The 27,168-nt window shown below is 33.6% G+C and overlaps 1 protein-coding gene across 1 annotated transcript in view; it reads right to left on the bottom strand.

Moving 5' to 3' along the window:
• LOC106878530 (DNA-directed RNA polymerase II subunit RPB1) overlaps nt 1-26,229 on the bottom strand; it is a 32,470-nt gene extending 6,241 nt beyond the window's left edge. The window contains exons 1-21 of the mRNA XM_014927764.3: nt 26,108-26,229; nt 20,874-21,143; nt 19,973-20,131; nt 19,030-19,311; nt 18,077-18,238; nt 17,034-17,254; nt 15,993-16,125; nt 15,760-15,884; nt 15,246-15,456; nt 14,933-15,142; nt 11,963-12,211; nt 11,015-11,104; nt 10,685-10,813; nt 10,305-10,527; nt 9,647-9,857; nt 8,648-8,792; nt 7,935-8,040; nt 7,026-7,231; nt 4,877-5,101; nt 643-889; nt 68-168 (exon numbers count right to left, since the gene is read on the bottom strand). Of these exons, the coding sequence (XP_014783250.1) occupies nt 68-168; nt 643-889; nt 4,877-5,101; nt 7,026-7,231; nt 7,935-8,040; nt 8,648-8,792; nt 9,647-9,857; nt 10,305-10,527; nt 10,685-10,813; nt 11,015-11,104; nt 11,963-12,211; nt 14,933-15,142; nt 15,246-15,456; nt 15,760-15,884; nt 15,993-16,125; nt 17,034-17,254; nt 18,077-18,238; nt 19,030-19,311; nt 19,973-20,131; nt 20,874-21,143; nt 26,108-26,188 (3,786 nt within the window). The 5' untranslated portion in view covers nt 26,189-26,229. The remainder of the gene's footprint in view (nt 1-67; nt 169-642; nt 890-4,876; nt 5,102-7,025; nt 7,232-7,934; nt 8,041-8,647; nt 8,793-9,646; nt 9,858-10,304; nt 10,528-10,684; nt 10,814-11,014; nt 11,105-11,962; nt 12,212-14,932; nt 15,143-15,245; nt 15,457-15,759; nt 15,885-15,992; nt 16,126-17,033; nt 17,255-18,076; nt 18,239-19,029; nt 19,312-19,972; nt 20,132-20,873; nt 21,144-26,107) is intronic.
• Nucleotides 26,230-27,168: the final 939 nt, after the last annotated feature.

The following is a 27,168-nucleotide window of genomic DNA, read 5'->3' as shown; positions in this document are numbered from 1 at the left end:
TTCAACCTTCAAAAGTATAAAATTTCTATGTAAGGAATAGAAAACTTAAGATACCAAAATCACTCACCTCTTGCATTTTACCTTCATCTGAGCTCATGATTCGGATTCGAAGGACTAACTTTTCAGCATTGTCATCATTAAAAATACAATTCAAGTCATCTCCAAATCCTAGTGAAAAATACAAATGATCAAAACAAAACAGATTTTAAAATGTGTGTAGTATTAAAGGAACTGTAATCACAAAACCAAAATGCAATAGTCAAAAAAGTGATTGAGTTATTTATTTATTGTCAGTATGGGAAAAATCTGAAACCAAGAGAGAACTTAGATTAAAGATGAGTAGGTAGCTAAAACTAGTTTTTCAGTAAAACAAAAAAATACACAATGGACTGATAAGTTTAATGTTTGAGTTCAGAGAAAGATGAAAAGATTGCGAGAGGATGGTAGTAACTAAAGTCAAATTGAAATGGGAACAAATCAGTCACTTACAGAATTGAGGACAAGCAATACTTAAATAAATCATAAGATTTCAGTTTAAACCAAATTATACAAATATTTTTCATTGGAAAATCAAGCAGATTCAAAGATTGTAATTTAAAGATGCACTTGATTATACCAAATACAATTTTAGAAAGTCCTTACCTGCAGTGATTTTTTCTGAAATCTGTTCCATTGTCAATTTTTTATCAGTCATTCTTTTCCGGTCCAGTTCAATGCGAAGTAACCAGGGAGAAATACGTGACACATCAAAGTCTGGCATTTCATAGTAGACATTGACCCAGTCTTGATCTTCAGCAATGGTTGTATTTTGAGGATCAGGATCATAATGTATGGCAGTATTCCCTGTAACCTTCCGCAATGTCGTGTGTTCCAGACGATGTAAGACATCCTGAAATAATAAAGAAATGGTGTCTTATAGTATAAACTGAAGTGTTATTCATCACATGACAGTTAACTTCTACTACCTTGGGTAATATCAGGATATATGGCATATATACAATAATTATTCTTTAACTTTCATCAAATTTGCTGGTGCTTATACAAAATAATGAAATGGATACAAATTTTTACAAGAAAAATATTTTAAACTAATCATTACCTTAAAATAAAATTAAATAAACAATATTCAACAAGCAAAAAAATTGAAAACAAAATTACTCTCCATGTTGATGTATTATAGAAATCAACCACAAAAACAGAAATTTCATTTTTAAACTTAGACTTGAGGATAGGACCAAACCTTCCACACCTAGCCCACCCCATGTAAGCTTAAAGGATCACAAAGAAAACTTTGCAGCAGACCCCTCCGTTCGCCTCATCTGCCCTTCCAGCTCTGATACAGTTAAGATCAGCAAATTTATACTCGATAGGATTTACACCACATTTACATTAAAACTCTGGACCAAAACCACTGAAGCAATCCAGTGGTTCAATTATCTATGCCCTAAGCCTATACCTTTAAATTTATACAAGTCGACATTGATCAATACTACTCCAGCATTTCTCCTATTCTAAATGAGGCCCTAATTTTCACCAAAAAACATTCCAAACTACCTCACGATGATACTGATACATTAGCAGCCCCCTGAAATATACTGTTCAATGGGAAATCCTGGAGCCACAAAGATACACCCAACTTTTTCGACATCCCCATGGAGGTCAGTGACTCCAACATCTCCGGTGATCTATACAGAGACGATGCTCTGTTCGCAATCCAAATTTCTAGCAACCGGAACATTGAACAGACTAGAAAAAGATTAAAAAGTTTTTTTAAAAACATTGGCCTCAGCATCTCCTTCTGTAACAACATTAAAACTGCTAATTTCCTAGACATAACTCTGGACTTGCAAAACCAAACCACAAACCTGGGGAAAACCTCCACTACATGAACTTCACCTCCAACCACCCTGCCTGTCCTAAAATCTATTGTGGAAAGCATTTCCTACTGGACTTCCTCACTTTCTGCTAATAAGGATTTATTTGATCAATATGCTGAATATTACAACTGTACCCTACAACATGCCAGAAATAAACTATCCAATACAAGTGGGATATTCCTCTCTCTACTAAACCTGGAACTGAAACCAGTTCCACACCCCAATATGGTAAACATAAAATCCCCCCTATCTCACCCTTCCAATACTTGTCCAAATTTCAGAATAACAGACAACCTAACAAACAACCCCCACTGCCAGATGACCATAAATCCTATATACATCACAACTCATCAAAACAGACACCAACATACACCTCCAGAAATCCACAACTGACTAACCTCCACCCTAATAAATTAACTCAACATAACCCAGAGCTCCATACATATAAACCCAAAACACCAACTGACCCCCTTAACACAAACCCTCAAAACTCCAACTATAATTCCACCAACACATGACCCTTAAATCTACCACAACGCCCAACTATACCTCTTGTAAAAATAGAGAACGACACAGAAAATACCACCCGGGAACAATAATTATCACACTACACAACCCCCACCCCCAATTTCTTAAATACTAATCTTAATGTTAGCAATAATAACAAACCCAACACCAATTCCTCACTAAATAGCAATCTCCTCACAAGCTCATCCGGAACACCCCCTACAAATCTATGCAGCTTCAGATGCCCAACCTCCTGTTTTGACCACTGTCTCACAAAAAGCATCGTTTTTAAGTGTACAGTATCAACTGCTAATTGTAACTACACACATCAATCAGCCCATGCAGTACAACCTTCAAAGCTAAAGTGAGCAACCACTACTCCAGTTTCAAGTCCCAAAGAAAATCCAACAATACATTGTTATCTTAGCTTATCAAACCCAAGTTTGATTCAACCCTACACTCTCAGCCACCCATGCCAAACCATGCAACAGCTATAATAACTAATGTGATCTCTGCATAGCCAAGGCCTTGGCGATTTTCCAATCCGTGGATTGTCAGAGTACATGTGTATACGCATGTATGTATGTATGTATGTATGTCTGTATGTGTGTCTATGCATGTCTATGTGTGTGTCTATGCATGTCTGCATGTGTGTCTATGCATGTCTGCATGTGTGTATGCATGTCTGCATGTGTGTGTATGCATGTCTGCATGTGTGTGTATACATGTCTATGTGTGTATGCATGTCTATGTGTATGTATGCATGTCTGTGTATGCTATGTATGCATGTTTGTATATGTTCTGTATGTTATGTATGCATGTCTACGCATATATATATATGTATACACATACATATATATATGCAGCATACACATACATGCAGCATACACATACTTCACACACAAGGAAACAGAGGTACACACAAACATGAACACACCGATTACATACATACATACATACAAATGTACAAGCAAGCAAGCATACACACACACACACACACACATATATATATATATATGCTTGAACACATATAGATAAACAGATAAATAGAAAGGTACATAGGTAATACAGACAGACAAGCACACACATAGATAAATGAAGACTGAAACATGACCATATACGCACGCACGCACGCACGCACGCACGCACACACACACACACACACACACACACACACACACATCCATACATAACAGATGCATGTACATAGTGACACAAACATGCACACACACAAATAAACACATGAATATGCAGAATACATTCAAACATACACATGCATACATATATATGCACACACATACATGTGTATACACATGAACACTGATACACACAGATGTGCATAAACAAACAAAAAGAACTCGGCACTGTTAACAGACAGAGTCAATGACTGAAGAGGTTGTAAGACACAATGAAAATTCGAGAAAAATAACTAGGTAAATGAGTGGAAATTGAACCGGTGAGTGTTAAGTAATAAGGCACTAAAAGGGAATGAATCACCTGAGACAATAATATCTATATATATTCATTCATATACACACATACACCCTCTCCTCCTCCTCCTCTATGATTTTTTCTCACTGTGTGTACCATTCCTTCACTCATTGCCTGTCATGAAGCCTTATATATTCACTTGTCCTGCACCTCTTATATTAACTTTCGCTGTATCTCTTACCTTTCTTTATACAATGTCAACTATTACTATACAGAGATGAACTTCCAGAAAATCGATAAGTTGGAACTGCAGAAGTTGTTAAACTTTTATAATTCTTTTTAAACAATCTTGATTCACTTCAATATATTTTCTTGCTATTATATACACCTTTTCAGTTAATATGCTCCAGAACATCTTTACACTTTCACCAACATCTAAATCTTGAACTAATTTAAACGTTATTATTATTCTTATCCGTTTAACCCTACAAGTTATTTCCCCTAGCAGTAGAACTAAACATCAACAAATCAACTCCAGAACTTAGAGGTCCAGCAAAAAGATATTGATAGATTTAGCTTTTATCTTTTATTTGTTTTAGTCTTTGGACTGCAGCCATGCTGGGACACGACCTTCAAAGATTTAATTGAACAAATCGACCCCAGTACTTATTTTTAAGCCTGCAACTTATTCTATTAGTCTCTTTTGCCAAACCAACACCAGTTGCCATGTGGTGGGAGAGAACACACATACACACACAGGGGAGAGAACACACATACACATGACAGGCTTCTTTTCAGTGTCCATCTACCAAATCCACTCACAAGGTTTTGGTCGGTCTGTGTTTAAGTAGAAGACACTCGCCTAAGGTGCCATGCAGTGGAACTGAATCCAGAACAATGTGGTTGGAGAGGAAACTTCTTACCACATGGCCACACCTGCACCTATTAAGTACCAGACTTAAAAATAAGTACTGGAATCAATTTCAAAATAGTTCCCCAGTATGGCTGCAGTCAAATGAATGACTTAAGAACAAGAGTATTAGTTTTGTAATTTAACTTACCTTCGCTTTTTCAGCATCTCTTGCTGACTGACCAGTTAGATAGACTGTAAGAGAAGGGGTTTTGGGTTTCTTTGAGATGTTAATGATTTCTTTTAACCTAGGCACACCTAAGGTTACGTTTTTGGCCGACACACCAGCATAATGGAAAGTGTTCAATGTCATCTGAGTGGCAGGTTCTCCCAAAGACTGAGCAGCTAATGCACCACACATTTCACCAGGTTGGGCCTTTAAGAAATTAACAGAAAAACAAACTTATCACATAGGGGGAATTAGAAAAATAAAGAGAAAGTAAAGCAAGTCCTTCAAATCAAAACATTGGTAACAAAACTGACCAAACTCAGAAATATGTCAATGAAATCTTTAACCCTTTAGCATTTAATCCAGCCAAAATATTCTGTTTATGTTAAAACCAACCAGATCTGGCCCCTCACACTTACCCTATAGTATCAATCTAAAAATAAAAATCAAAATTTTAATCTAGAAGATAATACATTATTAACCCTTTCGTTACCAAACCGCCCAAAGCCACCCAAAAAAAATTTTGGTTCATGTGACCAAGCCGCCCAAAACCGCCCGTAATCACCTATTCATATTTAAATGAGAATATCCGAGCAAATCTCGTTAGTACATTCGTGAAAACACGTGATTATTTTTGTAAACAGTTCAGCTATAGTTTTGTACGACGATCAACGTGTTTTTTTAATTTTGTGAATTTTGGGAGATTTTTTTCCAAATTTGTTCCTGTTGTGTTTTCAAAATTTGTAATCCTGACAAAAAAATGGATACGAATTTTATTCTGTCAAGCAGCGAGTCAGAATTCGAAGGATTTTCCGTTGAAGACCTTGATAAATCTAACTCTGTAACCGAAAAAAAAAGCATGTGGTATTTGATAATGAATCTGAGGTTTCATTTTCCGAAAATGAAAGCAGTGAATCCGAGAGCTCCGATGATAGCAATAAAGAGAATGAATTAGTACCTGAATGGAGTGAAAATTTAAAAACTCCTTCTTTCAGTGATTTTTCTGAAGAAACTGGACCAAGTCACAGTCTTACCCAGGAGAGTAAAGCTTTAGACTATTTCTTTTTGCTTTTTCCGATGTGCCTATTTGAATTGATTACGGTGGAAACAAACAGTTACACTAAATGTAAACAAAGCGTAAAAAAGGATAGTTTGTGGTTTCCCATAAACTTGAATGAAATTAAAGCATATTTTGCCATAAATATTATTATGGGCATTAGAAAGTTACCTAGAATAACAAATTACTGGAGTAGTGATGAACCCTTTGGAGACGAATATGTCTCAAGTATAATGACGAGGATACGGTTTTTAAAATTGACTCAATATCTACATGTAAGAGACACGAGCAGTACACCAGTACATGGAAAACCAGACTTTGATTCCTTATTTAAAATAAGACCCCTCATTGACTGTGTTCAAAGCACATATAAAACAGTTTATAGATGAGGATATGGTGGGCTATAAAGGCCGAGTGCGTTTTCGACAGTATATGCCAGGAAAGCGCACAAAATGGGGGATCAACGTTTGGAAAAGATTTGTGAATCAAATACTGGGTACTGCTCTGGATTTTAATTTTATACTGGCAAAAGAGACAGTAATAAATCCAGTAAAGTGCACAACTCTTCTATAATAATATTTTGTTGTATACCCAATTGAATATTAGCTAATAACCCATTTTCTATAGCGGTGTTTGAACAAAAATTTTAATAATTTTATATTATGTTGAATTTACCTGTAATTTACCTGTAATTAAAGTCACTTTGTGACAAAAATTTTGGTATAGAATTGGTTGAGAACCTTTCGTTAAATTATCTTCCAAAAATCACATTAATATGTTAATAAATAAAAAAGTTAGAGTTGTTTAATGAAACCAGCCTAAATTTATGATTATGTTAGAAATTAACTGAAACACATAAGGGGTGTAATTTGGTTAGAAATATGGTAACGAAAGGGTTAATTCAAAACATTGTGAATAAATAGCATTACATTTGACTGAGTAATTTAAATGTTAAAAGCTAAATACAAAAGAAACTCAAACTTTATTTTCTTAACTAATGTCAATCCAACCATAACTTTAGCTTACGTTGTTTTTTTTTTAATAATGAAAAAGCTGTAAAATCAAATGTCTTACCTGAGCCTGTTGAAAGCGAGTTTCAATTTCACCCAAGAGCCATTCAAAAGCTTCTGTAGAAAGCCTGTATTCTTCAGCCACCCGTTTTGCACACAATGTTGATCGGATTAAGCATTTCATCAAAAGGGTTGCATTCTCATTAGCAATTACACTCAATCGGTCCTCGCCTGCCACAATGCACAGCTTCTTGCACAACTGACGAACACCTGTGATGGAAAAAAAAAACCAATATCTCAATACTGTATGCAGAGCAAGTTCAATCTTTATTGGCAAGTAACTATATCTACCACATTATAGTTTTGTTATTTCATAAATGAAAACCACAAATCTTAAAAGTGATATTTTCACTTAATTATATTAATCTTGGAAGCTCTATATATTTGATTCTGAGACGAGTGGTATGTAAACAGAGATCTGCTACAGAATTTAAATATAAATAGATAACATTGATCTATATGCATAATGCACAAAAGCTTTATATTTTAAAAGGAAATGGAATGCAACATGTTCATGTTAGAGAATTTTCAGCTTACTTTGTAATAGTTTGACAAATCGGTTGAAACCGCATTATAGTCTTGCTAATCAGGTGCTTACCTATTACTTCATGTTTTTTAGTGACATGGTTAAAGAATGAAATGACAAAGGATGGAAATCTAAATAATTTTATTCTGATTTGTTACATAATAGTGCAATTCTGACACATACAAAACAATAATTAATGCTAGGAAAATAAACCTAAAATATTGGTTTCAAATTTTGGCACAAAGCTAGCAATTTCAAGGACAGGGATAAGTCAATTACAACAACCTCAGTGCTCAACTGCTACTTATTTTATCAACCCTGAAAGGATGTAAAGCAAAGTCAACCCTGTCACCTTAAAATAAACCTAAAAGATTAAGACATTATTACCTTCAACAACTTTCAGAGGATGAAGATCAGATGGTTTTCTTTTATCAATCCGAAAGATTTTCTGTGCATTCCAAATCAGTCTTTGTAAATTACAAGGAAGAACAACCTTTGGAAAAGAAAATCCGTAATTTTGTTTTAAAAAAATTATGAAAGCTAGATATATGGAGGTAAGTCCAACCACCACCAAAGATAATACTGAAGCACAATTTATTTATCTTTAGAAGATAATCTTTTAAACTAAAACATTACTGCAACACACAATTTTTTACTGGAGTCAAATTTATAACTACTTAATAATTGCATAGCTCAAAAATTTGTAATTATGATTAAACATTAATAAAAGTCAATCCAATCAAATGTGAAAAAGCTCTAAAATTAATGTCATTAAAATGAACTATTACCTTCATTTTTTTTGTTTGTTAAATAATATGTTTACAATATCGATCATTTGCTCTTCAAACATTAACAAGGGTCTTATTCTTGAATATGTAAACTGATTGAGGTTGGATTCAAACCCAGCCAGAATCAATGTACATATTCAGGAGTAAGACACTTAATAATAATTGGAGATCAAATCAACTAAACTTTAGTGTAAATATACTTCTTCACCCTAGAGAAAAGTCTACAAAACAATCATCTTATTGCAATGAATCTTTCAACTCAAAAGGAAATAAATTCTACATTGTAAAGTGAAATCAGTAAAATTGTATTACTTTGTTGTCTCCTTTGTCAAAAATGGTTCGCAAGATATTTCTGTCAGAAGTAAGTTGTTCCCACTCTCGTTCAAGTTCAGCAATAGAATGTGGATCACTCATCAAACTCTTCATTGTTTCTTCAGTCAAACATTTCTTCATATTACTGCAAATAGAAAAAAATTATCTTTGATTACCAGCTGGAATTTTAAAAATGGGACATAACCTTCAATCTATTGTGGAAATAACAAATAATGTAAAATGCCAATGCATATTTCTGCATTAACTAGTTTTTCTTTCCTTGTTATTGTTTTTTTTAAAGGCACAATCTTATAGTTGCCTTTTAAAAATCTTAGATAAGCAGACAAAATATTTAATGTGATCTCTAACAAACTAACAGAGAGGTGGTAGTTAATATGTGGTAGATGTACAGTAGTTAGCAGTAATTGAAAATTTATAAACTACTGAGACAGTTAACCATCTAAATGATCAAATTAGTGTTAGCAAAAATTATGAAGAAACAATTCTCTCTCCACACAAAAAGTAAACTGTTTAATACAGGAGGCAGTAAATATAGAAAATCAGCAGCAAGAGGAGAGAAATCAAATATAATTAGTTGGGTCAACCCATGCCAGCATGGAAGGCGGACGTTAAACAATGATGATGATGATTATGTAGTTTCAACATGCAAAAATGTAGAGTGCTATTGGGCTCAAACTTGTGATATTAATTGATGAGATTAGATAATGGAAGACTCAATAAGTGATGAGGTCAAATCTTAGTATGCTACAACACCAAAGATGAAATGACAGAAAGAATGAGATTGGAGGTACTATACAGCACACCCATTAATACATGCCAGCAAGAAAAATATTAAAGATAATGATCCTCACTATTTCTTTCAATAAGACTTGTTCAATACTAAGATAGATTAGTCTGTATACTAATAAACACCTATATTCAACAGTACAAAGATTTGAAATATTTTCCATTATCGACATTACCATTAACAACACTTACCGCTCATTGGAAGCATCAAATTTGAATTTCTTCTCAAAGGCAATATTGGAGGGTTTCAAAGTAGGCATCTGCTGAAACTCTACACAGCAGGCATCCAAACCATCTTCACCATAACGTAACTGAATAAGTTGCTCTACCTGGTTTCGGACTGTTCCATCATATTTTACCATTACACTTTCCATAGCTTTTATCAGACGTCTCTGAATATACCCTATCACAAAACAAAATAATGTAATGTTGAAAAAAACTAAGCAACCTTCATAACATTAATTTACTATGGTATTCTTTGTCAATATTCTCTCCTATGTATGACTAACATACAATTTCAGCAACTGCAACACAATGAAGCTTTATTACTTTGAAACATTATGACTTTAAGTCAGAATGTATCCAGGAATAATAGTAAGTTGTATTTCCAAATTACAAGAGAAAATTTGTAAAAAGTTATTTCTGATAAAATTTTAAGCACTCGATATTAGAGCAAGCAAGTTGAAAGTTCTAATTGAAGTCAGCTTGTACATAAGATTGTAACAATACTATGAAAGAGAAACCAACATCAATAAGCATCCAAAGCATCAGTACCTATCAACATATGAACCATTATAACATTGAAACTATTAAAACATGGAGATTGAGTGGTATAATACAAAACACCTACCAGTCTCAGCTGTTTTCACAGCTGTATCAATAAGACCTTCACGACCTCCCATGGCATGAAAGAAAAATTCTGAAGGAGTCAAGCCAGCCAGATAGGAGTTCTCTACAAAACCCCTTGATTCTGGGCCGTAATCGTCTTTGATGAAGTGGGGTAAAGTTCTATGTCGGAATCCAAAAGGAATCCTTTTGCCATCAACGTTCTGTTGGCCTACACAAGCAATAACCTGCATAACAAAAACAAAGTACTGTATAGAACAACAACTTAAGAGTGTATGTAGTAAGAAGATAGATGCAATGTATTTTATATAACATACAACATAAACTCAGAGTACTAATATATTTGATGAAAATAGACAGAAAAACATTGTAATAGCAACTGACCTGTGAAATATTAATTTTTGATCCTTTCGAACCAGCTACAACCATAGCTTTGAAGTTGTTGTATTCTGACAATGAGCGCTGAGCAGCACTACCTGTCTTGTCTCTGGCATCATTTAAAATACGATTCACCTGAAACATACATATTTAACACATTTTCAACAAGATTAAATGAAAATTCAGCTTCAATATGAAGCATTTTATATTTAAAAGCAATTCAGTGCAAGCAAAATAAGTACAAAATTGAAATAAAAATGTTTAATGTCAGCAACTTAGTACATTTAATATTACAATACTATACATTAATTCTCACAAGAAAATATTAAACATTACCTGATTTTCAAAAGTCTGTCTCAAGGTATTACCAGGACTTGGTTCCAATTCATCATTGTGGGCTTTCTGAATTACTTCTTTCACTTCACTCTTTTAAAAAGAATAAACAAATTTACAAGCAATTAACAATATTCCCATATTATTTTAATGTTATGTAACTATTACAGTAAGCATCGTTTAAAGTATCAAAATCAGACTATCTTTAACTAAAAAAAAATGTAAATAAAACTATTTTTAAAAATCAAGTAAACAGTGACAAAAGATAATTTGAAATCCTCAGCATTTTATATCAATCTTTTGTCATTTGTATCAGATATCACTTAGATCTATCTAAATCTAATATCAGCACAAACATTTATGTGATCACAAGATTTCATCAAAGTTTCACACTGGAAATGACCTACATTAATTGGAGACACTCGTCAGAAAGAGGATCTGAGGAATAGAGGAGAGCAAGGAGGTGGAAAGTGATGAGAGTGTAATAAAATTTCATATCTACATAAATTTTAATTCTAACTATAGTTCCATCAACTTCTTGCAGTTCAATCAACATACACATTATCTAGTCATAAATTTATTGATTAAACTCAACTTGAAATCTTTCCTCACTCTTTATGGCATTTACCTCCTTTGAAAGATAAGTTGTAAATAGGTAGCTATGCAAAAAAGGCAGTTGAATGAAAATATTTTCCTTCAAAGAAGCTGTACTTCTGTTATGTAATTATAGCTGAGTGTACTGGGTATTGAGAACTGAATGCCTCTGCCAGGGACATAGCACTGCACCAAGCTATCAACTTATCTGATATGCTGATGGGTTACAGTTCTCTCTGCATCAGAAACAATCCTGATCAAATCATTTACTGTTCTCAGATGCCAATATTAAAACAATTTGTACAAAACCTTCAATATGAAACATACAGCATAGAAACAGAGGAACACACTACTCACCTTAGCCCTTAGAATGGTGTCCTGGATTGCACGATATGTTGATGGATCAGCAATGGTATCTCCAATACCAATGCTATGTCCCTCTAGAAGAAGCCAGTTATTCACAACAGTTTGAATATCACCATACAGTAGGCCAGCACATTCATACCCTAACTCCAAGAAGACAATATGAACCAAAGAACCAGCAGATGTACCAAGAGTCTTTTTGCACAAAATACCAGACAGCAGTTCACCATCTTCAATAAGAACCTATAATAAATATAATTTGAAAACAATTTTATAATTTGAAAACAATTTTAACTGCCACAGGTTATATAGTAAGTATTAATTTATCAAATGTACTTAAGACAGGTGTAAGAATGGCTGTGTGATAAGAAGCTTGCTTCCCAACTACATAGTCCTGGGTTCAGTCCTACTGCATGGTACCTTGGGCAAGTGTCTTCCACTATAGCCACTATAAGAGTGGATTTGGTAGATGGATATTGAAAGAAGTCCGTCATATACATGTGTATATTTGTGTGTGTATGTGTGTGCGTGTGTCCGTCCCCCACATCATCGCTTGACAACCAATGTTGATGTGTTTACGTCCTGTAACGTAGCAGTTCAGCAAGAAACCAACAGATTGAGTACTAGTCTTACAAAGAATAAGTTCTGAGGTCAATTTGTTCGACTAAAGGTGGTGCTCCAGCATGGCAGCAGTCAAACATTAAAACTTACTTACTTTGAATCACTCTTCATTATTATAATTGTAAATAAGATTAAAATAATACAGTAGTACAAAATTTAAATGACTAACATTTTTACTGTCACGGGTGACATGGAAATAATCATAAATTTACTATTTAAAAGCCTGGGTTAGATGAAATTCATTAGGAGTAGATTTTCTATGGTAAGATTGCTCTTCCTGTCATCAACATTCATCTATTTCCAAGCAAGTTAATATTTCTCCATTAAATAAAGACAGCACAATATCTAGACAGGTTTTCACAAAAGATTACAAATAGCATCATTTATACAATGGTGATGTTCATTTATAATTATGTGTTGTCAAGATAACACACAAATTTCTGTCTGCCAAATCCATTCACAAGAAATTGGTCAGCTTGGGGCTATGAAGGTGCTGGTCAGTGGGACTAAACTTGAAACTATATGGTTGCCAAGCAAACTTTTTAAACTATACAAGCTTGACTTGCTTCAAAAACTGTTGTTCTAAATCCTTTACATTAGGTTACCATTTCAAAGACACCACATTGATATTATTGAAAACAATTACTTAAAGTTTCTTACAAGGCAAAAAATTCACAAACTACACAAAATGAAAACAACTTAAATTTAGTTTCTAAATTATAGTAGGATTTAATTTCAAGGTCAAGAAATACTTAACCCTTTCATTTCCAACCTATTTGAAAGCCCCAGAGGATTTTTTTTTGGCTCATGTTACCAACCTGCCCAGAATTAACCAAGGTAACATATACATATTTAAATGAGAATTTCAGCACAAATCACATTTGTACATTTGTGAAAACACATGATTTCACAACGTAAACAATTGTGTTACAGTGTCTGACATTGTTTGACTTGATATGAGCTCTTTAATTTTCAGAGATTTTTTTAGCAACATCAATTTTTTACTGACAAAAAATGGATACCAGTTTCATGTAGTCAAGCAGCGAATCAAAATTCAAAGGCTTTTCAAAAGACATGGAGAAATATAGCAAAGTATATAACAAACATAAAAACTACATATGTGATTATGAACTGACCATTTCGATTCCTAAAAGTGAAACCAACAATTCCAACAACAGTTCCAACAGCAAATAAAGGACATGAATTTGTACTTGAATGGAGTAACTTTTTTCTTAGTGATTTTTTTTGGGGGGGCGGGAAGAGACTGGACCTAGGAAGAGCCTTTCCAAGGAAACAAAATCGTTAGACTTTTTCTTTTTAATTTTTTCCTTTTAATTTGGTTGAAGCAATTGTGGGAATGAATCATTTTGCAGAACAATAAACCAAGAGGAAATCTAAGCAATTTTTGCTATCAACATTATTATGGGTATAAGAAAGCAACCCCGAATTATAAATGGATAGATAATTCAGTAATGTACACAATTTTTCTATATTAAAATTTTGTTGCATACCCAACTGAATATTAGCTAATAACTCATTTTCTATGGTGATGTTTAAACAAAATTTTAATTTTACATTTCATTGAATCTACCCCTATTTACCTGTAATAAAATTAACTCTGCGACAAAAATTATGTAACAGATTTGATTAAGAATCTTTTGTTAAATTGAGTTCCAAAGATAAAGTCAATAATAAAAAGCGTTTTTTTATGAAACCAGTCTAAATTCATGATTATTTTAGAATTTAACTGAAGCACATAACAGGTGTATTTTAGTTAGAAATGTAGTAGCAAAAAAGTTAAATTCTGGCACTAAACCTTGCCTAAAGTAGTACGATTCCTCAGCTACATTCATGATTGACTGACATTCCTACAGAGTCTCAAAACTGTACCGCATCCACTTATCTTTTCTACAAGAGCAGCTACAACTTCAAATTTGTAGACTGCATCATAAACTCTAAACTTGCATGAAAAAAATAAAACCATGATTTAGATATGCATGTTGACATTCTTCAAAAGCTCGGTGTTACTGCTTATCTAAACACATTGGGATGATGCAACCACTGTGACGAGCAAATTCAAGAAAATGGCTACAACATATCCGAGTAGACTAAGGCAAATGCTGAAACAAACTAAAATACTGATTACTGTTGTCTTTCAGAAACATCCAGATCATCAATAATATTAACTGTATAAATATCATGCATAACACTTGCCACCTGGTGCTACAGCATAATGACAGACTCAACAGATTATGAATATCGTCTTTTCCTGAACTACACAACAAAATTATTGGGTTAAGTAAAACCGTTCGCTATCTTCTAAACAGACAAGCAAAAACTAACTTTTGTGTCTCCTGGAGATATCCATTTGTAAGGTCCTTCATCTTCAGAATCAGGGTGAGTGCTGTGTGAACGGATACAATTAACACGTCCTGGGATGATCAGAGAAAAGAGCTGTTTTCCAGTCCACAGTGGTTTGGGTTTGAAAATAGCAGGAGGAGGCATGCGCCCATCCCATCGTGGAAGGTACATGAGTAAGTTCATCATCTGAGCCTGAAAGAATAAGAGGAAAGGATTTTAAAATCTTTACTTTCAGAAAAAAGATGACACGAAAGCAAAAAACAAATTTTAATAAAAAGAAGACAAACGTATTTACTCTGGTTAAAAAGACATCCCGTTTTGTCATTTTCCTGACAGCTGCAAGTGTGTCCTGTACAATACCCATGACAGGCCGGTTGGCTTGAGGAGTGAGAATCATACGAGGTACAGCAGCCAGGTTGTAAATTTCTGCTTTTGTCTCCAAAGATTGAGGCAAGTGAAGATTCATTTCATCACCATCAAAATCAGCATTGTAAGGGGTTGTTACACTGAAATATAAGACATAAACATGAAATATAAGACGTACAAAATCTACCTTCCCATTTTACAAATCAACTGAATTTCCATAAGGAAATTTAATGAAGATTTTAATTAGTTACAAAGCTACAAGTCTTCCTGGCAACTGAACTCCTTTTTACTTAAACCAAATCTTTTGGTTTGAACTAACAAGTGTTCTATAAATTTTGTCTTCAATGGTAATAACATAATATTGTCAATTTAATTCAATAATAATATCATTTTTGAAGTATGCATATCAGAAATACAATAGAAATAATTAAATTCAAGTTTACCTTAAATTTAATCTAAATGTAGACCAAGGTAGAACTTTTACTCTGTGACACATCATACTCATTTTGTGAAGTGTTGGTTGTCGATTAAAGATGACAACGTCATTGGTCTGCATGTGTCTCTCAACCTTAATAAAATCAATAAAAAATATATCATTAACTGCAACAATAACAAAATAATAGTTTTGCTGCAGAAGGAATATGTGACCTCAAGGAAAGAAAAAAATTTATCATACCTTGTAACCAATTTGTAAATGGAGATCTGAAGCTTTAGGATGGTATCGTAGATCAATTCTTTCACCATTGTCTCTGATAATATATTTAGCACCAGGGTATTGATTGGCACCTCGATTGACCAAATCATGCATTCTGAAAATATGAACATTTTAAAAACTATATATACCACACTTTCTTTTCATCTCCAGTACAAACCCATTTTGTTAAATGATAAACTGAAGTATTTTTAACAGAAAAAGAAAAACTAATTTAAAAATTATATCCGTCCCAAAATTGAAAATTATATGTCCCAATATTGTTCACATCTTAAGAGACCTCTTTGTAAGAAAATTTTTTTAATAAAAAAAAAAAAAGCAGGAGTGGCTCTGTGGTAAGAAGCTTACTTCCCAACCACATGGTTCCAGGTTCAGTCCCACTTCATGGCACCTTGGGCTCTTCTACTATAGCCTTGGGCTGACCAAAGCCTTGTGAGTGAATTTGGTAGACAGAAACTCAAAGAAGCCCATCATGTGTGTGTGTGTGTGTGTGTGTGTGTGTGCATGCGTGTGTCCCACCCACCCACTATTGCTTGACAGCCAATGTTGGTGTGTTTATGACAACGTAACCTAGCAGTTTGGCAAAAAGGTCAATATAAGTACTAGGCTTACAAAGAATAAGTTCTGGGGTAGATTTATTCAACTAAAGGTAGAGCTCCAGCATGGCCACAGTCAAATGACAAACAAGTAAAAGAATAAAAGAATTTATTCTTTTACAAACTACTTTACTTGAACACATTTTGACCCAAAATTAGCTTTAATTATATTTTCAATTTCAAAACAATTATCAAAATGTTATCATCCAATTATTTGATTATTAACATATGGATTACATAGAATGTATTTATTAATATGAATTTCAAGTCCAAACTCTCAAAACAGACATGTAACCGAAATTTTAAATGAATTGCTAAAATACAACCAAACATGTCTTATTTTAAAAACATTAAAATAAAATCATATAACTCAGGTGCATGCTTGAGAGGAAATAAATGCTTCACTTGCCTGTCAATATTGAATGGTGTGACAATTTCTGGGAAGGTTAAATTTTGTGCAATACTTCTCGGGACTCCAACTTGATCAATCCGTAGATTGGGGTCAGGTGTGATAACAGTACGAGCTGAAAAGTCTACACGCTTTCCCATCAAGTTGCCACGAACGCGGCCCTCTTTTCCTTTCAAGCGTTGTTTTATGGATTTTAATGGGCGGCCAGATTTTTGTACAGCCTGGAATTAAAATACAAAAATCTATTATAGAACCAAATTTATTCAATTACCAAAACTATCTTACCATGCTACCTCAGTTGAACAGTTCTGCAATTTTACAAAATTTACATAAGATGTGTTTTACAGTTGGGGAGCCAATTGTGAAATAGGAATGACAAATTTCTGTGTGAGAAACTAAGCAGATAAGGAATTATGCTTAATATAAACCAATGTTTGAATTTATAACCCACAATTCAGCATCTTAAACGCCCATGAACAACATTTAGTTTTAAATTTCCTCTGAAAACAAAACACATATCTCATAGTAATCAATACCAATGCATAAGAAATGTTTCAATATCATTTGAACTATATTTCATACACATACAATAGAAATTGTGAAGATAAACTTACACTACTTATAAGATAACACATCACTTAATATCCATATTCCATGCAGGCATAGGTTGGACAAGCATAATATTAAATTAATAAATAATTATTTTTAACACAAGCAGAAGGCCAGAAATTTTGTTGGGAGGGAATAACCAAGTATTTGACTAGAATTTAATTTTATTAACCCTTAGAAGAGCAACAGGTAAAACTGACTTTGTGGGATTTGAACTCAAAGCTTAAAGGGCCATAACTAAATATTGCAAGGCATTTTGTTTGACAAGTTAGTCAACCCACTGCCCTAAACTAGTAAAATAACAAAATTCATTTCAGTAATTAATTTCCCCTGAAATGTCATTCTTGGAAAACTTTTTCCTGCAAAAAGATATTTAATACTTCTAAAACATCAGAACAATTAAGAAACAAAAGAAATAAGCTAAATATACCTACCCGAGGTAAACCTGGCAGTTCATTATCTACTAATGTTGCCACATGATACTGCAACATTTTGGTGTCTTCTGCTATAATATGAGCAGCAGCTCCATTTTGTTCGTTTTTACGAAGCTGGTTGTTTGCTTTGACAATATCTGCCAATTTGTGTGTTAAGTCATCCTAAAATTCAAAATTTAAATGAATACAAATGCTTGACAGAAAAACATTTATATACGAAAAAGAAAAAAATGTTCACAAGATCCTAGACAGAGTTGTCATGTAGTTTACACAATCCCAGTTGTCATTTCCATATTATTCTTGTCTTGTAGAATTCATATTTAGATTTCTATTGTCGATTAATTCATCAAATATTAAATTTAGTATCATATATGCATTTTCAGTTGTTCATTAGCTTTTCCTCATGCTGGCATGAGTTGGACAAATACATATTCAGGAATTGTTTTCACAGTTGATGCTCTTCTTGTCATTATTATTTTTTTTTTTTTTTAAATTAATAGATCATTTACACAATTTATCTTATAAAGCTACCAGATAATTTGTTAGCAGGGAATGTCAACAATCACCATTTTTTCACAAATATAGAACATAAATACACACACAATGTGCTTCCATCAACCAACTGCACACAAAAGGAATTGATCAACCCAAAGCTACAGTAGAAGACACTTGCTAAATTGCCACACAAGTGAACCCTGTCTCCATGTGGCCATGCCTGCATATGTATTCATAAATTTTGTCCTAAACATTTCTCAAATATACAGCATCTATTTTTAGGAATTAATAAAGACAAAACAGTGAATTTACAGCAAAATAAATTGTGCAGTGTTTCTATACTGAAAATATACACACAAAAAACAATTTCACTTATAATGAAAATATCTATAAAGTTTATTTGAACACTTGCTATGACTGAGATAATCCAAGTTATTAATAAGATGGTACTTCCTAACCTGATTTCTGGCAGAACCATACATAACGACAGCTGGCCTCATGGGCAGGGGAGGCACAGGTAATACAGTAACTATCATCCAGTCTGGGCGAGAATATTTGGGATCCATTCCAATAATGTGGCATTCTTCATCCGATATTCTTTTAAATATTTCCAAAACTCGTTCAGCTGTTAGGGTAATTTTCTTCTCCTGTGAATCTTCATTCACTTGCTTCCACTCTGCTATCAAATCCAAACCCATCCGACGTATTTTAGGTTGGAAACGACCACATCCACCATGACCCTATAAAAGAATTCAGGGAAAATAGGGAATACAGTGAATGGGGAATATGAATAGAGATGTAACCAATAGTGAATACCAGTTTGGAGGAGAATAAGCAGAGGAAATAGGATTGGGATAGCAAGGTGGTAGGTGGCAACACAGGTGATGTTGAGTGTGTGTAGCGTGTGAGAGATGCACAGTGCCAGGGATGTCAGAGGTATATAGGGGTGGAAATAGGAGATGAACATAAGTAGTAGGGAATAAAATTGGTAGAGTGAGAGAGTGTAAAATAAAATAATGGAGAAGAATGAGGGTGTTGAGCAGAAAATAAGATGGTAAGGGATGATATTGAGAATGAGAGAGACTAAGCAGTTCCCCTGATACTTGGATTTCTTTTTTTTTTTTCAAGTATCAATGATTTGGGCCATTTGAAGCTGATATTTATTTGAAGTAACAAATTAAAAGTTTCATTTGATATTTGAGATATGCTATTTTAGCCAGTTAGTTTTGAACTTTTTAAATCATCGAATGTGGTTTATGAAATTTAGGACTTACTGATAGATATAAAGGACAAAAAAAAAAGTGGTAGATGGAGGAAAATATTGATCAACCCAGCTTGTTAATAATGATGATTACAAAATTAATTCAACAAACATTTTGACTGTAAATATAATATACTTACTTTTTTCATTTGTTCCATTTCACTTTCATTCTTGCTAACATCCATTTCATCTCCACCTTCACAAATACGCTTTCCTTTGCAGAGATCATACACGTGAGCAAGACGTTTACGTGGGTAACCTTTTGACTTGTTCACAATATCTTTGATTTTAGGGTTTTGCTAAGGAAAAAAAAAAAAATTATAATCGTTAATCTTCAATCAATTAGCATTCTGGTTTACAAAGACATTTACATGGCAATTGAATTTTTAAGTCTCCTAAAGGATGAAATGTTAAAAAATAATTCAAAGGATATAAACATTACATCTTTGGACATAAATGTTAATATTTTAAAATTTCTAATTTTGTTGCAATTTAAAAGCTATAAATTTTATGAATTCACACTAAATGCTATCTACACATCCATTGATCAACAATGTTTTGTATGTAACATTACAAATCAATTAATATTAATCTTAATTACTTAAACATTTCCAATAGCAATACACATTTAATTGTTTTTATATGCATGGTAGCACAGATCAAGAAAATCTTAATTGCATTTTGACAGAACAAGTGATTTTATTCTTATTATTTTTGCAGATGTGCAAGTTTAAGTTAAGTGTAATAATGATATGCCTAGGTACATAGCTGAACTTCAAATACAGTCAAGCATCATAATCTTATAATCACTTGCTTTAAAAAATTATATTTATCTATTCCATAGGTATGGAACCATATTTTTAAAAACATGAAATATGAAGTTACAATATTCATGCTTCACATACATCTTTATAAAAAATTAAATTGTTTTTCCATGAAATATAAACTGTTTTAAATAACTATGAAACTTACAGTGACTTTGGTAATATTTCACAAGAAAAATCACAGACAAGTAAAAATTAAAATTATAAAAATACATACCGAGTCCATCAAGAGTTTTGAACAGAAGAAGCAGACACATCGGATTATTTTAATGGTCTTCACCAAAAAGCCAATATGATAAACAGGTTTTGCCAATTCAACGTGGCCAAAATGTCCAGGACACTCAGTCATGTTGCCAGCACAAGTTTGGCATCGGGACAGTCTGTCAGTGGTCCCTTGTCGAGGGTCCATGAGGCCACCAAGTTTTGGACGACCAGCTTCCATTGTTTCCGGGTATTTAATACCCCCTTCTGTGACCGACATACGTCGCTGAAATGTTATAATATTAATAAAATTATTTACATTATATTTTAAATATTAAGATTTTTATTTATTTCTCTTATAAAAAAGAATAGAAAAATTAGATGTTAAGGAGTTAAAGAGGATACGAATTACAGAAAGAAAGCTTCTGAATAATACAGCAATGTAGGATATCTGGAGTTATTATAAAAGCTGGTAACCTTAGAAAAGCAGAAGCTTTTACAGTGGTCATTGTATTAATACATAAAGATCACTGGTTGGATGTTAAAGAGTAAGCATCCACCAAACTAAATTTTTGTTTGCTTTTTTTTTTTCTTCCTGAAATGGTGAATGTGATTAGTTTGCTGTCCTATTATATATATATTCTTCCCAAGCGTTAAACTAATACACCTGTCATCTTTTCTTCTCTAAATTTGAACTATATATAAATATATATATATCACCATCATCATCGTTTAACGTTCGCTTTCCATGCCTGCATGGGTTGGATGGTTCAACTAAGAACTAGCAAGCCAGGAAGCTGTACCAGGCTCCAATCTGATTTGGCAAGGTTTCTACAGCTGGATGCCCTTCCTAACACCAACGACTGATGTGTAGTGGGTGCTTTCACATGCCACTGACACAGGAGCCAGTCAGGCAGCACTGACATCAGCCATGCTTGAATGGTACTTGTTACATGCCACCAGCAGTGGCATCAGCCAAACTCCAATGATGCATTTTACATGCCACCGGCGCAGGTTCCAGTTAGGCAGTACTGTCATCAGCCACAACTACAATTCATGGCTGATGACAGTGCCACCTGACTGGCATATAAAGACATACAATTACTAAAAGCATATTTTGGCTTTGTAGAACTGGAGTACTTTTAAGACAATCTGTTCAATTTTGTGTATGCTGAGCATCTGAGGGATTTCCACAAGAATTGTTAATAAGAGGTGGTAGAGGTGTAATTATTAGATTGTAGAAAATGTTAGATTACAGCAGTCCTTTGAGGGTGGGAGTTGTGGTCTAATGAGATCAACACAAAGTACATCAAAAACTACCTGTCAACAATTGTAAGAAAAATATGCAATATGTCAACAACTGTACGAAAAATAACCAACTGCAGGTCAATAACTAAGAAAAATAACCAACTGCTGGTCAATAACTCTAAGAAAAATAACATCTGGAGCAAAAAATTCCAAGAATAATATCGTGACAAGTAAGGACTGGATGTAGTGGTTACTATGGAATCTGTAGGGATAAACACAATATAGGTGACAAGAAGAGATAAGGCAGGTGAGTCCAAAGTAGCTGAGTGAAGAAGGTAGTATGTGACAAGCCATCTCTCAGGAGACTATTACAGTAATGATAGAAAAGAGAAACATCACATTTGTGGGTCAAAGGTTTAAGTGTTGGGAAGTTCAGTGGAAGAAATTTAGGATATCTGTGTAGCTAGAAGCACTGTCCCAGTTATGGTGATGGAACACTTGGGAGATTACCTTAGTGGTACTTTTTGGTTAAAACAAAAAGCATGAAAACTGAAAAAATTAAACATCTTATTGAATCTGATAACATTTTTATCACAAATCATACCATGCCTATTGAAGAGGTCAAACGTCAACAATGTATTGAAGTATTGAATCAAAAGAATCTTTTAATCCAATCTCTCGTCACCACATAAACTCAATTTTTTAGTGGGGAGATAACCCAAAAGTAGCGATTTAGCTAGTGTGTGCAGTTACATGCAAAATAGGTAGAGAATGTGGAGGCTTTCCCTGATGAGAATACTATATACAAAACCATCATGTCTGAGAAATGGAAAAAAAGATAAGTCCACGGAGCTAGCAAAGGTCTTTGCAACAAGGCAGCAAAACGGCTATAGTTTGCATGTTAGTTTTACAGGAATTGTGATGTAGAGTAAAAACTATCCAGTTTGAAGGGGTAAGCAATTTTTCTTCAAAATGTTGTCGGTTTTTTTGTTTTTTTTCATTGAACTGCTGCAGCACTTGGGAAATTTGGTGCTGTGAGTTTGTTTATGTGGGATGTAGAGAAGGCTGTAAGGAATACTTATGGAATAAACCAAGTTAGAAAATCAAAAATTCTAATATAAAGTAACAAAAATTCCTATACTAAAATTTTCCTGTTGTCAAGGACAACTCGACTTGGCTACAGTTCACCCGACAGCAGCCATGAAGTTGTAAATAACAAAGATAAAGGTTTACATAGCCAAGCTGTAATGTTTGAAACAAGTTTCGTTTAAAGTATCGCCGTTATGTTAAAAAAAAAGAGGATTCAACACGACGTTTTATTACTAATGTTAGTGCCAAGTTCATCATCATCAAGCAACTGTCAGTTTCTGATGGTGTATTGAGTGACAACTTTATCCAAAATGTCTTTTTAAGTATGCTTTCAGAGATTTGGCTGCAATTTCTAGCAAGTCATTTGACTTAGTAGAAGTCGTAAAGGCCCACAACGTTTTATATAGTGCTTTATGAAGCGATTGATTCTCAAGTAAAATAAAGTAAATTAAACGAGAGCACCAAGTGTGTTGTGGAGACCACCAGACCGAATGAATACGTAGTGCAAATCTAGGGGTTGAAGGTAATTTCAATGTTCTTTGGAAAAAATTGTTTATTCTATCTACTATCAGTTCATGTAACTGTCAGAAGTGATCATCAGATCATCAAGATAAACACTTGCAACAGACCAGCAAAAACGTTTCTTATTAGTTTAACACCATAAATGTGGACCAAGCACTGACTCTTAACTACCACTCGAGATCGTAATATGGGTTATTTACAATTGTTGACTATAGGTGCTCAATTGTTTTATGTATTATATTAGGGAAAGAATAGATGAGAAAGAAAAAGTACAATCTAAGCTGAGTTTATTACATAAATTTAATGACATCTAATTACATTCCCTACTTTTTCTGTGGCGACTATGGATACCACTGGTTACAAATTATGCAAGTGGACTGCAGTTAACGCACCCCTTATATTTTCGATATGATATTACAGACGATGATCCAACGAGGTTAATGTAGTCTTTTAGCCCGGGTTGGCTTTGATCGGACACACTAATGACCTAAGGCAGTGGTTCTCAACCGGGGTCCATGCCACAAAATAGTAAATTGGGGATCCACAATAGTATTAAGAACCCCTGAAAATAGTTTTTTTAGACGTATGTATTGCAAGAAACAGCTAGTTTTCTTTCTCTAATATTTTATAGAGTTCAACCTACACAAATTAATGTATGGAAAATAAAATAGGAATTTGAAAGAAGTTTCTATAAAACTAGTCTTTAAATTTCGAATGACTACGGGGGTCCACCAGAATAAAAGATAGCCCAAAACGAAGGCTAGCCTAAAATAGTAATCAATGGGGTCCATAGATGGAAAATGGTTGAAAACTCCTGACCTCAGGTATACCAGCCGTAACGAGGGAGATATAGCGGTTATTTCTAACATGTCAAGCAATCACGTAGAACCATCATCAATGAAACATTTGGATTTAAATCCCGCCGAGGTTAATTTTGCTTCTGAATCGGGCTGAGTCAGAGGTTAATTTTGCTGCTGAGTCACACGGAGCCGATAAAAGGAAGTCATGAGATCAATATAATCGACTGTGTCCCTTCCCCCACACCGTACAGTAAATATTGTACATACCTGTTAGAAATCATATTCAAATGAATCGTGAAAGTAATGCGGAACTGCTAGAGTTTATTTTGACAACTTTTCTTGCAGCATGGCTTTACTTCCGACTCTTCATCAATCGGTGGTGAACAGAACATGTACATTCGATGTTAACACCTGGTCGACCACCCATTGTTTTTTCGTGTAATACGTAACTACATAAACTCATGTGTCCTTTTCTTTAAGACGATAAGGTAGGATTTGATGGCTAAGCTCTAGCAAGTCGAACGACGACGTAAAGGCTGCGGCACTACTTAAATACAGAGGTCCTTTCTTTGGTTCCTGATATATGGTATTATTGTTCTGCCTCAGGTCAGACCTAAAATCCAAGATATTTAATTTGTGAGCATTCTATCTCTTATTCGAACAGCGAATTTCCAAGACCGCATTATTCGATGTATCTTCCTCTCTTTTAAGACGATAGGATGTGATTTCAGAGCGAATTTTAGCTGCTACTTCTAGTAGGGCAAATGCCGCCGCCTCCACCGCAAAAACTCACTTCAGAGGTCGTTATATACCCATGAATGAAGGAAAGTTTGTATGTGTGTATACATATATATATACACACACACACACCATTTTTATCCACAATTCCCATACTCTTTAGATATGAGACTTCGAAGAAGAGCTGTTCTCAAACTCCGCATGAATATACTTACACAGTACCAGGAGTAAGGAAGAGTAAATAAAAAGAACGGTAAAGAACTTGGGCTATATAACATTATGTGAAAATACTAGAGATAACCAAGATTTCCTCAAAAAATATAAAAAGGTTGTGGAAAATCAAAAATTAATTTTATCTAATGACACTTAACATTTACTATTATTACTTGATAACATTTCAATAGAGGACTGTTTGCTGAATATTAAGCTTCATTCAGCAGACACACACTTTTAAATGGTATACAGTTTTATATTTAATGAACAAGTAACGTTTCAAAAAGAAATTCTTTACAGCAAAGATTAATTCTATTGAACTTCAGAAACAACGAAGTCACAAAAAAAAAAAATTACTTTCAAATTTTCATTATGGAAACACTAATTTTTAAAATATTTGAAGAAAGTTTTTAAATAACTGCGATATATGCTATTTAAAATGTGTACGGAAAAACAAAATCCAATAAAAACGTTTATTTTGGGTTTGATAATGACAGGGAGTAATTTTTCAACGGATTGATATACGCAATCACTTCTCTCAATACCAAAATTTCCATTGGTTATTATCTTTATCTCTCAAACGGAAAATATATATATATATATATATACATATGTATGATATGTAAACAAACAAGCTTACGATTTCATCTGGACTTAAAATGCCGAACTGGATCCTTTTACATTCCCTTAAGGGTGCATTGGAGTCTTCTACGTAGGCCATCTTCAGCTAAAATGGCGCAACCTTCTACTCCGCTGCAATTTGACTGAACCGATTGCTTCGTCGCTTTATATACATATTCTAATTAGGGGTTTACACATACATTTCCACGGCGTTTTTCGATTTTTACCGTACCAGCTATTAAATAGTTTAATAAAACAATGAATTTTTTTAAAAAATAATCCAATGCTTTAATGACATTTAATTATTTTGTGATATTATTTCTAATAAAAAAAAATAATTTAATTTTGTAAGTTATTAAATTTTTTGTATCACGTTCCCGGAAATGTACTGTGCTGAACTTTTTCAATCGAAAGAGACTAATCATCATCATCATCATCTAATCTTATGTAATTTTTCAATTTCATATACAACCAAATATTTAACATTTTTAGAAATTGGTTACATTTACCCAAACTTTTTTTTATTATTGTTAAATAATAGTCAAAATTTTTAAATTAAATGGTAATAGTCTATGATCTTAATGCATATTTAACTGTCATCATCATCGTCAACAACAATAAACTGATAATAAAGCTTATATAGTTCAGTACTGTCTAATTTTTTTTTACAATATGTCAATGTTTTTGCATTATTCACATAACTACTTGTTTATAAGTGTTTATTTTTACACCCAGATTATATCTTTAGTAAAATTTATTGTAACATAATTCCGTATAACATTGTCAATCATCATCAAGATTGTTAGATACGAATAATGTGTTGATTAGTTATAACATTACACCAAATAGCTAATATGTATAGCATATGTATGTATAAAGCATTTGTTTTAATGTTAAGATAATGCTTTCAAATTTTGGTACGATGCCAGCAATTTTAGAGGGGTTGGGGTAAGTCGACTACACTGTTCGACTTGTACTTTCTCCCGTCGCTTCCGACATATAAGACTCTAAGTCATTTTTACTTTTATTTTAGCTCTGATACCAATGTCTCTTATGAAACTTATACCAAGTGGCTGTTAT

This window comes from Octopus bimaculoides, chromosome 10 (assembly GCF_046866305.1).
Source record: "Octopus bimaculoides isolate indiv1 chromosome 10, ASM4686630v1, whole genome shotgun sequence".
Taxonomy (NCBI): Eukaryota; Metazoa; Mollusca; class Cephalopoda; order Octopoda; family Octopodidae; genus Octopus; species Octopus bimaculoides.
Note: the sequence above shows the minus strand (reverse complement) of the source record. Positions and strands in the feature narration are given on the sequence as shown.